This window comes from Typopeltis vanoorti, chromosome 8 (assembly GCF_054136105.1).
Source record: "Typopeltis vanoorti isolate ZY-2024b chromosome 8, IOZ_Tvanoo_1.0, whole genome shotgun sequence".
NCBI classification, from domain to species: Eukaryota; Metazoa; Arthropoda; class Arachnida; order Uropygi; family Thelyphonidae; genus Typopeltis; species Typopeltis vanoorti.
Genome location: NC_143556.1, coordinates 59,341,980 through 59,356,656, shown reverse-complemented (window position 1 = coordinate 59,356,656; position 14,677 = coordinate 59,341,980). Strand labels below are relative to the sequence as shown.

The following is a 14,677-nucleotide window of genomic DNA, read 5'->3' as shown; positions in this document are numbered from 1 at the left end:
AAAAGAAAATGCAGAGAGGAAAGATAGTGTGTGTTACCCAGGTATGATAATGAAGAGCTTAGCAGAAGATCAGTAATAATGAATAGCATAATAGCCAGAATGTGTCAGAAGAGAGGATTGGAATATGTGGATGCTTGGAGGGTATTTGAGGACAGAAAGGAACTGTATGCGAGAGATCACTTGCATTTGAACGAAGAAGGATATAGACATCTGGAGAGATTGCTGTTTTCTGAATGAGTCACTGTGTCAATGCAGGGAAACTAGGGTTCCAGGGTTGATAGTAGAAGGGATGGCCTCTTGTGGAAATGGGTGTTTGGGGGAAGCAGGACGACACCAGGAAACACTGAGTCGAGAGGGGACAATGATAGGTATAGAAGCAGTGACATTTTTATACTTTATACAAATGCTAGGAGTATCCGGAATAATGAAAATGAACTGGTGGTGCTGATAGCAGCAGCTTGGCCAAGGATTACTGGTATCACTGGGATATGGTTGACAGAAGATGATATAGTAACAGAAATAGAAGTAGCAGGGAAGGTAGTGACATTAATGGTTTTGAAAGCATATGGTGTGAGGTAGAGGGGACCAAGACAGGATATTTAGTGGGGTGTTACCGAAAGCCAAGGAGTACAAAGGGCGGGGGAGCAGATGTTTATGCAGTTGAGCTTGGCAAGTGCAAGAAGAATGATTGTTATCGGAGATTTTAACTACAGCAGTATAAGCTGGGAAGAGGAAAATGCATGCAGTAATAAGGGAATAGAATTTCTAGAATTTGTGAGGGACGAATAGAGGAAACAAGAGGATCAAGAGTTTGAGATTTGGTCATAGCATCAGAAGAGCTGATAATAACTGAGATGACATCTCTTACCCCAGTTGGAGAGAGTGACCGTGTGATTTTGACATGGAAGATGAAGTATCAGGGTGCTTAAGGGTCAAAGCTGTATAACTGAGAGGAGAACTCCACATAGCCTTTCAAGGAATGCAGAGAACCGACCAGGGCTTCTGACCTGATGACCAATCCTCACCTTCTCGTGGTGCACCCTGTTGGGTATCTACCTGGATACTGAATGAACGAGGATGGACTGGCAATTTGGGATTTAGCTGGCTAAATTGTATTCTTATTGGCTTAAACCAATATAGAAAATGATGGTACAATATGAAAAAATTTCATGCTGGCTGGGGTGTTGCCCGGTTAAACAAGGCCCCCTGTAGTTTTTGCCAGGGAACCAGGGAGAACAGCGAAAAGTCAGATACTGGAACAAATCTGAACGCACACCCCAACTCAACATCAACAGAGTTAAAGATCAGTACTATCAACATAAGAAGCCTGAATGGCAAAGCAATGGAGCTAGCTGAGGAATTAGATAAGATTGGCATAATAGGGTTGACTGAAACAAAAAAGACAAAAACTGGTGAGATCTTTCTGAGCAATAAATACAAAATGTTATATTCAGGCAATGATAATCAAGGAAAAGAAGGAGTAGCCATAGTATTCAACACTAAATATGAGGCTAATCTTCTTGAATGGCATGCAGTCTCGAGTAGAGTGATGTGGACAAATATTAGAATGGGAAACTGGACAATGAGACTTATTTATGCCTACGGTTCTACTAAGGTAGAAGTGGAGGAATTTTTTGAAGCTTTAGAGAAAGCAACTGACACAATGAAAAAGGAAAAGTTGGTCCTTGTTGGGGATCTACGTAGGCTGTTCAATACGTTATAAGACTATATTTATACAGAAAACAGATTACCTTTAATCGCCATCATTTACATGGTCTTTTTCAAAGTAACTACATTGAGACGTGATGCATTTGTCCCAATGTTGCGTCCATGTCTTAGACACACGTGAAAGTCCGTTTTTTGAGAGTTCTTTCAAAACCACCTCTGCAGCTTTTACACATGCTTTGTTGCTTTCGAAATGGCGGCCTCTTAGTGGTTTCTTGAGCTGAGGAAACAGCCAGAAATCGCAAGGTGCGAGATCAGAACTGTATGGAGGGTGTGGTAGGATATCTATGTTGTTCTTCTGCAAAACGTCCACTACACAACCAGCAATATGTGGCCTTGCATTATCGTGGTGCAATAAGAAGCCATTCTTCAGCAATGGACGCCTCCTTTTGACGTGCTATACCATTGTCCGTAAAATAGTATGAGCAGTTTGCAGTATTCCTGGGTTCTACAGCATGTTGGTAAACAATGCCTTCGTAGTCAAAAAACAGTATGGTCATAACTTTACCAGCTGATTTCACAGTTTTTTTTCTTTCTTGGGGGTAGGCGAAGATGGATGCTTCCATAACTGCTTTGTTGTTTCATTGTAGGGTCATAGTGATACAACCAGTTTCATCTGCTGTAATGATGCATTTTAAGAAGTTGTCGCCTTCTTGTTCCAGTCTTTCTTTCCATTCTGTGCACACATTCACTCGATTGCTGCATTTGCTCTGGTGTCAAGAGTTTGGGAATCCATCGGGCGCAAGCACACGTTTCAATCCCAAATGTTCAGCCATAATTGAGTGAACACTTCCCACAGAAATATTCAGGACAAGATGCAGCTGGCATACTGTAATTCTGCGATCCTCCCTGATGATAATCGCTGCTGTGTTGATCATTGTCTCTGTGAAGGACGTTGAAGGTCTTCCATCGCGTTCAAGATCTTCCCCATTTTGCCTTCCTTCCTTAAAAGTTTTATGCCAGCAAAAAACACTTGCCTTTGACAAGTGTCTGATGCCGATTTTTGCAAATGGACACAAAATTTAATCGCATAACGCTGTTCCAAGGACGCTTCCATTTCGAAGACTGGTCGCGGATCATAGGCAAAAACACGGCGAAACAAGCTTGCATTTAGTCACATGACACTCTGGCACATCAGACCGTATACACCATCTATCAACCTCTTTTGTTAATACAGATAGCAACATTACTTTATTCCACAGAAATTAATATTGTGATGAGTGGCTTCGCGACAGTAAAATTAGTCTTATTACTTATTGAATAGCCCTCGTAAATAGCAGAGTAGGAAATGATTGTCAGACATACAAAAATATTGTGGGAAAATTTGGAGAAAAGAGCAAAGCTAATATTAATGGGAAATACCTGTTGGATTTCTGCTCAGGACATTCACTGGTTATTACTAACACCATGTTCCAACATAAAAATGTGCACAAATTCACATGGAGAGAAGAGGCAAGGAATAAGAAATGTCTCATTGACTATGTTATTGTATATAGTGATGTTTTCTCCCTGGTGTAGGACACCAGAGTGTACAGAGGATTTGAAATTGGAAGTGATCACCATTTATTCTTAAGAAGGATAAAATTGAATTTCATATTGAAAAGAATAACATATAAGAAAGTTTTAAAGCGAATAAAAGTTGAGCAGCTCTCAGATGTGAACTGTAGACTAAAATACACAAAGATTATTGAAGAAAAAATGAAAGCATTTGAGAACAGCAACCAAACCTTTGGAGATTCAGTGGCAAGCCTTGAAGAAAACCCTGATTGATTTGGCCAGAGAGGGATGTGGTGAGGTTGTCTGCAAGGATGGGAAAAATCAGAACTCCATGGTGGAAACAGGAAGATGGAAGTTAAAGAGGCAGTGAGGGAAAAGAAGAAAGCATATCAAAAGTTCCTGGGAAATAAGTCAGCTTGTGCTCTTAGAGAAAACAGAGACAAATGTAAGAAAGCTAAACACTGTGTAAAACTAGCTAAACAAAAGTCATGGGAGGACTTTGGCAAGAACATAGAAAATAAATATCAAGAAGGTGGCATAATATTCTGGAGGTTGTTGAAGAATCTTAGCGATGATAAAGATGACACGAAAATGGTAGAAAAAAATATTCTTGAAGAATGGAATAATTACTTCGAAAAATTGCTAAATGAAACAAGCAGTCATAGCACAGTGGTAAAAAACACTCAACAGGCATACAGTCAGGAATACATATCCAGAAGTAGAAAAAGCTATCAAAGGTCTGATATGTGGAAAAGCAGCAGAAGCAGATGATAACTGATTATTACTAACTTTTATAAAAGTTAGTAATATAAAAGTCTTACAGTGGCTGCACTGCATAGTTCAGAAAGCCTGGACAGAGGGACAAATTTCCGATGATTGGAGTAGAGCTCTCATAGTACCATATATAAAAAGGGAAATAAAACTGAATGTGAGAATTACAGAGGTATTTCCCTACTGAATATTTCTGGTAACATTTATGTAAGTATTCTTGAGAAACATTTGGGAAGAATTGTGGAAGAAAAGCTTGGTGAAGAACAAGCTGGAATCAGGCCAAATAGAGGCTGTCAGGATCAGATCTTTACTTTAAGACAAATAGTTGAGAAATCATGGGAATATAACGAAGATCTGTATTTAAGTTTTGTCGATCTGGAAAAAGCATATGATAAGGTGCCAAGGGAGAAACTATTCAATACACTACAGTTATATGGTGTCAATGGGGCATTATATCAAGCAATACTTAGTCTTTATTTGAGTTGTAAGTCAGCAGTTAGAATTGAAGGAAGTACAGGAAGATAGTTTAATGTTAAATCTGGCATGAGACAAGGATGTACATTATCCCCTCTGTTATTCATTATCTATATGGATCACATTAAGAAGGAAAGTGGTATTACACATGATATCAAAATTGGAGATGTTAATGTCAGCTCTTTGCTTTATACGAACGATGTTATACTTCTAAATAAATCCACTACAAGTCTGCAAGATTCATTGACTAAATTGAATAACTGTTTTAATAGATATGGTATGAAGGTCAGCAATAAAAAGACAAATAAAAAGAAAATAGGTAGAATCGTTGAAAATGTCAACTGCATTGTGAAAGGAGAACCTGTGGAACAAGTAAAACATTTCAGCTACTTAGGCACGATTTTTAGTGAAGATGGTAAATTAAATAGGGAAATAGACAACAGAATCAACAAAGCTGGTATTGTAGGAAGTCAATTGAATAAATTCATATGGAATAAGAGAGAAATTAGTAGGAACATTAAATTAGCCTTATGCAAGACAGTATTCAAACCAGTTTTAACTTATAAATCTGAGAGCTGGGTCAGAAGTAAAACACTTGACCAAAGATTAGAGACTGCAGATATGAGAGTCCTGTGAAAGATTAGAAGTGTGAACAGATGGCATCAATGTTAATATCATATTAAAAATGAGGATATTAGGAAAGAACTTGACACTGTCATCATCCAGGAATGCATTAGCAGAGCTAATCTCAGGTGATATGGCGAGAAAAGATTAGCAAAAGAAGTGTTCTCTGCGAGGTTGGCAGGAAAACGACCCAGATTAAGCTCAAGATGTAGCTGAACTGATACGGTACAAAGTGCCTTAGACGATAGAAATATAAGATCTGATAATGTTGGAATCTTAACGAGTAACAGACTGATTTGGAGGAAAATTAGATAGGAAGTTAGTAACAATGTAAATTTTTCATGTAGTAATCCTGTACACCCCTTGAGGGTACATGATGAAGATAGTATCAAAGAAAGGAGAACATATGTGGTATTATAAGGCGTGTAATTATAATAGTCTTAGATATCAACTTGGGGCAGTTCCATGGAGGGCAGAATTGGAAGACCAGGATATACATTTGATCATTCGTGTTTGATGGCGTGCATGCGTTCGAATGCTTCAGTCAGAATCCGGTACATGACCACATGTTGAGTATTTTGCAGTTCTGTTGAACTGAGAGAGAGAGATGATAAGATTTTTCCATATGTCTTTAAGAATAATACCTTGATTTCTAATTAAATTATTGCCTGTGCGTAGCACCACAGCTGCTTCTTTGAAAGTTCTGTGTCTGTAGTCATTCTCGATGTAAGGCATAGAACTGTTTTTCCAATCTATAACGTGATTTGATGTTGAGAAATGATGAGCTAAACCAGATGTGATGATTCTATTATGATTCACATCCCCCACATGTTCCTTCTATCTTATTTCAAAACTTCTAGAAGTCTGACCTATGTAAGAAAGCCCACACGTGCATGGAATTTCATATACTCGTTGAGAGGCTTATACGCTGGTTAAACATGATAACTAATATTTAAGGAATTGACAGCGTATACTAGAAATATAGATTAAATAAACTTTAATATATACTTTCCGATTGAAAGACTATTCACGGAATTAGCCTCGGCCCTTAGGAACATGCCAAACCTCAACAAATTTGGATGCATGAAACTGCCCCAAATTTGGGAAACTTTTATCAGAACTTCAGCCCAAAGGCCAAGAACTACCAATATAGCCCGCCAGGGGACACCATCAGGACTTTAGGAAAACGCTAGCTTCCTGGCTTCAGTCTCATTTGCTGTTATTAGTACTTGTGTGCACGTGTCTTTTTAGTAAGTTCCCAAGAAGATGGCAACGTGACGTTCGCCGAAATATCGGAAAGTATATATTAAAGTTTATTTAATCTATATTTCTAGTATACGCTGTCAATTCCTTAAATATTAGTTATTTTCATATACTCATATACTCATTTCATATACTTCTATCTTATTTCAAAACTTCATAGAAGTTTTGAAATAAGATAGAATCATCACATCTGGTTTAGCTCATCATTTCTCAACAGCAAATCACGTTATAGATTGGAAAAACATATATGCCTTACATCGAGAATGACACAGACATAGAACTTTCAAAGAAGCAGCTGTGGTACTACCCACAGGAAATAATTTAAATAGAAATCAAGGTATTATTCTTAAAGACATATGGAAAAATCTCATCATCTCTCTCTCTCAGTTCAACAGAACTACAAAATACACAACATGTGGTCATGTACCGGATTCTGACTGAAGCGTTCGAACGCATGCACGCCATCAAACACGAATGATCAAATGTAACGGCCTAACAGTTATTAAAGTATATGTTTTACAAGTAACTTAATGCATTCGTTGTTCACACCAGTTCAGCCTTAAAAATGCTAGACAGTGGCCAGTGAAACTTGTTGGCTTTTTGTATATTTTATCATTTATCTTCTGGTCTTTTAACAATAAAAGTTCTTTATTTTAATACATCAGACCAAATATGTACAATTTAAGTTCACAAATGAAACATAAAGTTCGGTGCTTTGAGAAGAACAAATGTAAAAAGCTAAGTTACTAAACCACCTTACATTTCTGAAGAGATTTCGCTATCATACCGAAGTTCTTAGTAGTAAAAGGACATATCCAATCTGCAACAGCAAAAAGAATATGCCACACGACTTCGTTAGCACTAATAAGAGAAAGGATACAACATACCAGGTATGAGCTTAATATTATTGACGCGAAGTGTAGAGAACAGTTTGATGACATATCTAACAGTTTGGACTACACGACTTAGAATAATATAGACCACGTATTATACCGTAGCTACGAAAAAACTTTCAGAATGAGTAAAATCACACAAATTAAAAAATTCAAAGTTCTTTATAAAAAAAAAATTCCAGTTGCACCACAGACCAGAAGATAAATGATAAAATATACAAAAAGCCAACAAGTTTCACTGGCCACTGTCTAGCTACACAATAGGATCAAATTCACTATAGAACTAGAGAAGAACAAAGAACTTCCTTTTCTTGACATCCTCATGAAGAAAGAAGATAACAATTTCCAACTCTCCATTTACAAGAAACCCACAGATAAGGTAGATATCTACATTATTCGTTCAACCATCATAGATAACAAAAACACAGCATCATTCACATGCTCCGTAATAGAGCCTTAAGGTCTATTTCAAAAGAAGCAGATGTTCAGAGAGAACTGTCACTAATAGCTAACACTCTATCTCTGAATGGATACCCTTCTAACATTTTAAACAAATTGCTATTTAAAGACAACCACCAACAACTTGTAATGGTGCCTCAATATGTGTGCACAGCTGACATTCCATATATTAATTCAGTTTCCACAAAATTGGCGAGAATGTTAAAAGCTCATAACATCAGAGTGGTTTCTAAATCAACTACCATGATCAGACAAATCTTAAGATCACACAAAGATGAGGTACCTTTCTTCAAATGTCCTGGAGTATATGAAATTCAATGCACGTGTGGCCTTTCTTACATTGGTCAGACTTCTAGAAGTTTTGAAATAAGATAGAAGGAACATGTGGGGGATGTCAATCATAATAGAATCATCACATCTGGTTTAGCTCATCATTTCTCAACATCAAATCACATTATAGATTGGAAAAAACAGTTCTATGCCTTACATCAAGAATGACTACAGACATAGAACTTTCAAAGAAGCAGCTGTGGTACTACGCACAGGCAATAATTTAAATAGAAATCAAGGTATTATTCTTAAAGACATATGGAAAAATCTCATCATCTCTCTCTCTCAGTTCAACAGAACTACAAAATACACAACATGTGGTCACGTACCGGATTCTAACTGAAGCATTCGAACGTATGCACGCCATCAAACACAAACGATCAAATGTAATGGCCAAACAGTTACTAAAGTGTATGTTTTACATGTAACTTAATGCATTTGTTTTCACACCAGTTCAGCCTTGAAAATGCTAGGCAGTGGCTAGTGAAACTTGTTGGCTTTTTGTATATTTTATCATTTATCTTCTGGTCTTTTAACAATAAAAGTTCTTTATTTTAATATGATTGTCTTTTATAATAAAGTGACAAGAGCAGTTGATGAGGGAAAGTCATATACTGCTAATTTTTTGGATTTTACAAAGCCGTTTTACAGGGTGCTATATGATAAGCTGATATTTAAGTTGCAGCACATGGGTTTAAATGTCGGGTTAGTCAAATGGATTCAGGATTGGCTGGCTGATAGGTATCAGAGAGTGTATGCTGGGGCAATATTTAGGAAGAAGAAGGTTACAAGTGGGGTTCCGCAGGGCTCAGTAATGGGACCTGTATTGTTTAACCTTTATATCAATGAAATTGTCAATGAATTGCAAGGAGATATTCAGTTGTTTGCAGATGATGTGAAGCTGGGAAGGGGTTTTTTAGTAATAGTATAGATGTGGTGGCCTTGCAAGAGGATTTGAATAAACTAGACAGATGGGCAAATGAATGGGGGTATTGGTTCAATGCAGCAAAATGTAAAGTTGTGAGGTTTGGGATACATCAATGGAAGACTGCATATTTGATTGGAGGAGCTGTACTGAAGGAAGAAAGCAAGACAAGAGATCTGGGGGTGATGATCGATAGAAAACTGAAATTCAGGGGTACATATTGCAAAGATGGTGAAGGTAACCCAGAGGATTGCTGCAATACTGAGAAGGACACTGACCTCAGAGATAGAAGAGTTATCATTCTGTTGTATAAGACCCTGATCAGACCGCACTTAGACTATTGTTCTCAAATTTGGTCTCCAGGATTTGAAGGGGATAACATAACTGTGGAGAGTGTGCAAAGGCTGATAACAAAGATAGTTTCAGGACTGTACAGTGTTAATTATAACTGGATTGGCTGAGGGAATATGGACTGCAGAGTTTGGCGGATAGAAGAAAATGAGGCAATATGATCAAAACTTTTAAACTGTTGAAAGGCATTTACAGGGTGGACACTGGGGAGTTCTTTTACTTGGTGGAGCAGCAGGAAGGAGCAATGATAAGGGGCCATCACTGGAAAGTATGAATGGAAGCTGTGAGGTGTGGTTTCTTTGCGTGGAGGTGGTGGAATGCATTGCCTGATAGAGTGGTGAGAGCAAGAACGGTCAATGTGTTCAAGTAATGGTATGATCAACTTTGTGTTTCTTAATAAGGACCTCCCCCGATGAGTCTCTTGACCCCAACATGGAGGCTTGAATAATAATAATAATAATAATAATAATAATGATATTGTAGAGCATTTGTATTTCATATTTAATTACTAAAATCAAAATTTTATCCTAGTGGTGACAGGTTGGTATTCTTGCAAAAAAAAGGAAGCTGTTCTATTAGAAGCAATGGAATGCCTAATACATTACACCATCTGTTCGAAATGTGCAGGGGAAGAGGACAGCTCTAGCATGCACATTCAATTGTTTCAACAGAAATCGGAGACTGGATCTCCAATGTTGAAGTATCTTTCATTTAGTGGCATTTACTGGAAGAAGCCCATATGCAATTTGCTAAACAATATCCTTCTTGTTAGGGTATTGGTATTCTTGGAACATCAGTAAATTATAAAATTTATTCCAAATAGCAAGAGATTAATACCTTGGGGAGAAGTTTTGCACATGTATGCATACTGCTTCAAGATCCTGTTTGCACAGGATTTTTGAAGCAGTATTGATTAAATAGCAGAATTTTACCCCTGGAAGCCGAAAGCCTCAAGACCAAAAAAAAATACTGATTTTAAATTAATGTAGGATTGATATATTTATATATGCAAGGTGTAGCACCTTATTATTAAAATATTCTGGATATCTGATAACTTCAGAAAGTTTGTTTCTTTGTTCACATAGTAAATTAAACTTGCCATGAAATTATATTCTTGTTTAATGCTTTACCTAAGTGTAAGTAAAGAAAGTTTATACATGAAGCATCTTCATGACTAGGTAACTTGTATGTCTAAGCAACTGAATTCATATCAATTGCCTCAATATCTCAAAATACAAAGCACACTTTCTTTCATTTGTATACACTGTTGTGCATTAAGGAACAGGTCACTACCCAGACCAGTTTCAACCTTTACTGAGGTGTCATCAGTGGGAGCCATCAATGGTTAGTGTGTAACTAACTTCTGGTATTTACTTGCAGTCTCGGTTTGTATAAACATATTACATCAACAGCTTCCTCAATCTTCTCTAATAAACTTTCTGCACAAGATGATATTTTTACCCATCTGACTGCTAACTCTACAAATCCCAAACCATCCATCATCATAATACTGTTCACAAGTTTGGGGTGTACCTAAAACATCCTTAAAAAAGTTTTGATGCTGTTTAGAGTAATCATTCAACTGACAGATAATCCCTCCCTCACTGACTCACTTCAATCCCTATTTTAATGCACTGTTTCAATTCTATATGTCTTTTCTATAAGTCTTTTATTTACAATACATCATCACTGCTTCATTAAAATTGCAGTGACATTCCTTAACTGTCTGTTAAAAAAAAGATCAACAGCTATCCAACATCTCTTTTTCAGTTCAACTGTAAACATGTTTAACCTGATTGTCCTCTTCCTTAATTATTTATTCCATCTATCCCTATCTTATGAAGCAGCCATCCTCATGAAGTGTTCCTCAACAACTATATCCTCCAACTCTTTCCCAGCTCTCATCTGTACCCCACCTATGGTGTTAGTGTGCCATATGTTCTTTTATCTGTCATGCATGGGATCAATGAAAATAAATAAATAAAATGAAATAAAAAAACAGTACCATGTAATTGTACCTTCATTTTAATGATGATTCAATATCTTCCAGTAAACTGATAAGCTAATTTCCCACTGCAGTTGAATAATTGAAGGATAACTGTAAATTATACTACAACATGTTATGTATCCAGATATATATTAAATTCAACTATACAACACTTCATATTATGGTCATCACTGTAATTAACAGTAATATTACATAAGTATAATGTATAATGCTCCTACCTTGCACTTCTAGAGTAAATTCTTTTTCAATTTTTCCAGCCTCATTTACAGCAATACATTTATATTTGGCTGCATCAAATGCCCGAGCTCTGAATATCTTCAGCTGACGACCATCAGCTGAAATACGTAAATTAGGATCTGTATTATATCTATTTATAGGTTTGCCATTCTTCAACCATTTAACAGCAGGTGGTGGTACAGCAAATACTGGACAGCTTATAGTTACAGGTCGATTTTGAAGAACAGAAGGTACTTCATTGAGGTTGTTTTCACCTTTCAATTTTGGTGGAACTAGAACATAATTGAAGAAATTTAAGAATTTTATACCTTAACTGTAAAATGACATCAAGGAATATTTCATAATTAAAGCACGAAGACCTTTCAAAGACTGAATTCCTCTATCCCTCTTTAACTTGTGATTATATACATTTTATAAATGTATATAATCACAAGTTAAAATTTGTTTATAAATGCACTATAATGATCATTCAGCATAATGCATGGAGTCTAGTTTTAAATGTTAAACTAGATCTATGCTCAAGACTACTTGATAAAAGATTAATTTTTGTTTACTTTTAGTTTACTTCCTCCTTTTAGGTAGAAAGTGGCTGTTGAGGAGTTGCAGTAGCTGAGTTGTTAACCATACTATACCATACCATATACTCACACACTCACTCTCTCTCTCTCTCTCTCTCTAATCACCAGGCTGCATGTTCAAATCCTGCCATAAGCATGGATGATGGTAGTAGAGGTTTGGTGTAGTTAGTAGATAGAGTGGTGGAGATGGATTGGTTTGGTTTGGTTTATAGTTTATTTGGCACAAAAACAACAAAGGTCATACTGTGCAATACTCTCTCATGTAAAGTGTTGGCACTCCTCCAGAATATGACAAATAGTGAGACGTGTGTTGTATATTTCACACATGGGAGGGTCATCAGCCTCAGTAAATAAAGTGTGTAAGATGACTATGACCTATGTGGAGGCTAGCAAAAACAACTTCTTCTCTTCTCTTTATATGTTGGCTAGATGCCAATGCTTAATTTCAGACGTAATGTAATATAATTTGCTTGTCAAGGTTGCCTGCCACTGAGCAATTAGCTTTGATCTTATAAACTGATTGTAGTCTTTACTAAAAATAAAGAGCCAAAAGCTTCATGTGGGCAATGCAAAATTATACAAATTAAATGGATATCAAATCCAACATCATTTCAAAGCTGACGACAGAAACGATAGAAACTTCGTGCAGAATTTGACCAGAGAGCTTATGGGAAATATGCTCACCACCATACTACCTCTAGCCGAACCTAATAGGTGGCATGCAAGCTATAAGCTTCCATATATTCTCCTCCTATTGGTTCATTTTGATAGGTTTCACACTGACCGAGAGTTTGCTTACGAAAAATACACTTCTCCATCGCTTAGAATTTCTTAGTACTGAGTTTTGCTCTCTTAGGTTTCTGCCTGATCTCTGACAAAAACCAATGAGTTTGAAACAGCTGTTGGGTCAGTGAAACCTATCAAAATGAACCAATAGGAGGCAAATATATGGATGCTATACAATGTGCATGCCACCTATTAGGTTCAGCTAGGGTAACTCGTAGTATGGAGCGCATTTCCCATAAGCTCTCTGGTCAAATTCTGAACACAACTTCTATAGTTTCTGTTGTCGGCTTTGAAATGATGTTGGATTTGATATCCACTTAATTTGTATGATTGTAGTCTATATATGGTATTGTCAAACAGCACATAGAGAAAGAATGAGCTGATTTACTAGCTGCATCTGCAGCCTCATTTCCAGCTAAGTACAATAGATTATAGAGATGATACAGAAGAAATGTCTGTTCTAGAACTTTTCAAAGCATATCACAGGACTAAATTTTATTGGTACTTCTTAAGGTTCTTCTGTGTCGTTTTGCCAAAAGACCACAGGAGGCATATGGTGTGCAATGTTTTTGATACAGTAATGAGGTGATTTGTCTTCATTGCTTATGCAGGATTTGGAGGAGAAAAACTATGCCAGGAGGTTAGCTTTGAGTGTTGAAGCATCAGTGTGCCAGTATGAGAGAGGTGGAGACAGATGTCAGCAGAAATTGTGTTCAAATGCAAGGAACCAGTAGAAATGACTATATATTGAACAAGAGGCAAGTGTTGTGTCATAGGCCCATTCAAAGACAGACTTGGATTTGTTGATGGTTGATTTTTATTTGTTGTGTGTTTCAGTGTAGACCGAGTAGGAAGTTTTAGTCACAAGCCATTTGCAGTATGCTGAATTTTTCCTTTGAACTGCCTTGGTACACCTATTTTTAAACTATACCTTGGAAAATGGACAGCAATTTTGGATGGAGTGTGAAATGAAGGTTTTTATGGTGGTGAAAAAATTCTATAACTCACTCAGAGCAGAAGTTTAGATCAAAAAAGTGGAAGCAATAATAGTTTGTAATAGTAATATTAAAAGTAGAGTAGATCTAGAACATGGGGGAAGGCATTCTGTGGAGATAGAAACTTGCACAAGAATATGGGGAAGGAGAATTGGAGTAAAGATGAAGATTACTGGAGAGGGTTATCAATTATTTGAATTGGTGGATATATGTTTGGGTTATATCATTTCTTATAGCAAATAGTTCTGCATCTCTTCCAGCTTGGTCAGTAGAATTGGAAAGAGGAACCATTTGGAACTGTGGACATCAAGGTTAAGGACTATGATGATGACATCTCTTTAGCTAATTGGAATGAGTATGAGTCAAGCATCGGGGATAAGAAGTTAAGGTCAGAGTTTTTTTTTTCACAATTTGGTGAATTATAAATACAGCACTTGAATAATAATGAACAGGGAAAGGAAACCTTACACTAGAGGATTCTAAATTTGGCATTCACTGGCTAGCAATCAGATTTCACAACGGCAAAGGTGCTACCCTTGTAGTGAAATAAACCATACTGAGTAATTTGAACAGTCAATGTGGAATGATTGCTATTGCAATCACTTCACATTGCAATTTGGGTTTCTCTCAAAAGTAGGAAGTCTGGTCTAGATGTCTATAAGTGATGGTGTATATCATTTATGTAGTGCTTATGTATAAACGTGAATAAAATGAGTGGGTAAACAATTTTGTCTGGTAGGTTTTTAGTGACCTTTATTATT

At 36.8% G+C, this 14,677-nt stretch overlaps 1 protein-coding gene across 1 annotated transcript in view; it reads right to left on the bottom strand.

Annotated features, from left to right (window-relative positions):
* LOC150104025 (hemicentin-1-like) overlaps window positions 1-14,677 on the bottom strand; it is a 427,367-nt gene that overhangs the window by 337,766 nt on the left and 74,924 nt on the right. Inside the window, exon 4 of the mRNA XM_090396384.1 lies at window positions 11,539-11,829. Within this exon, the coding sequence (XP_090252510.1) occupies window positions 11,539-11,829 (291 nt within the window). The remainder of the gene's footprint in view (window positions 1-11,538; window positions 11,830-14,677) is intronic.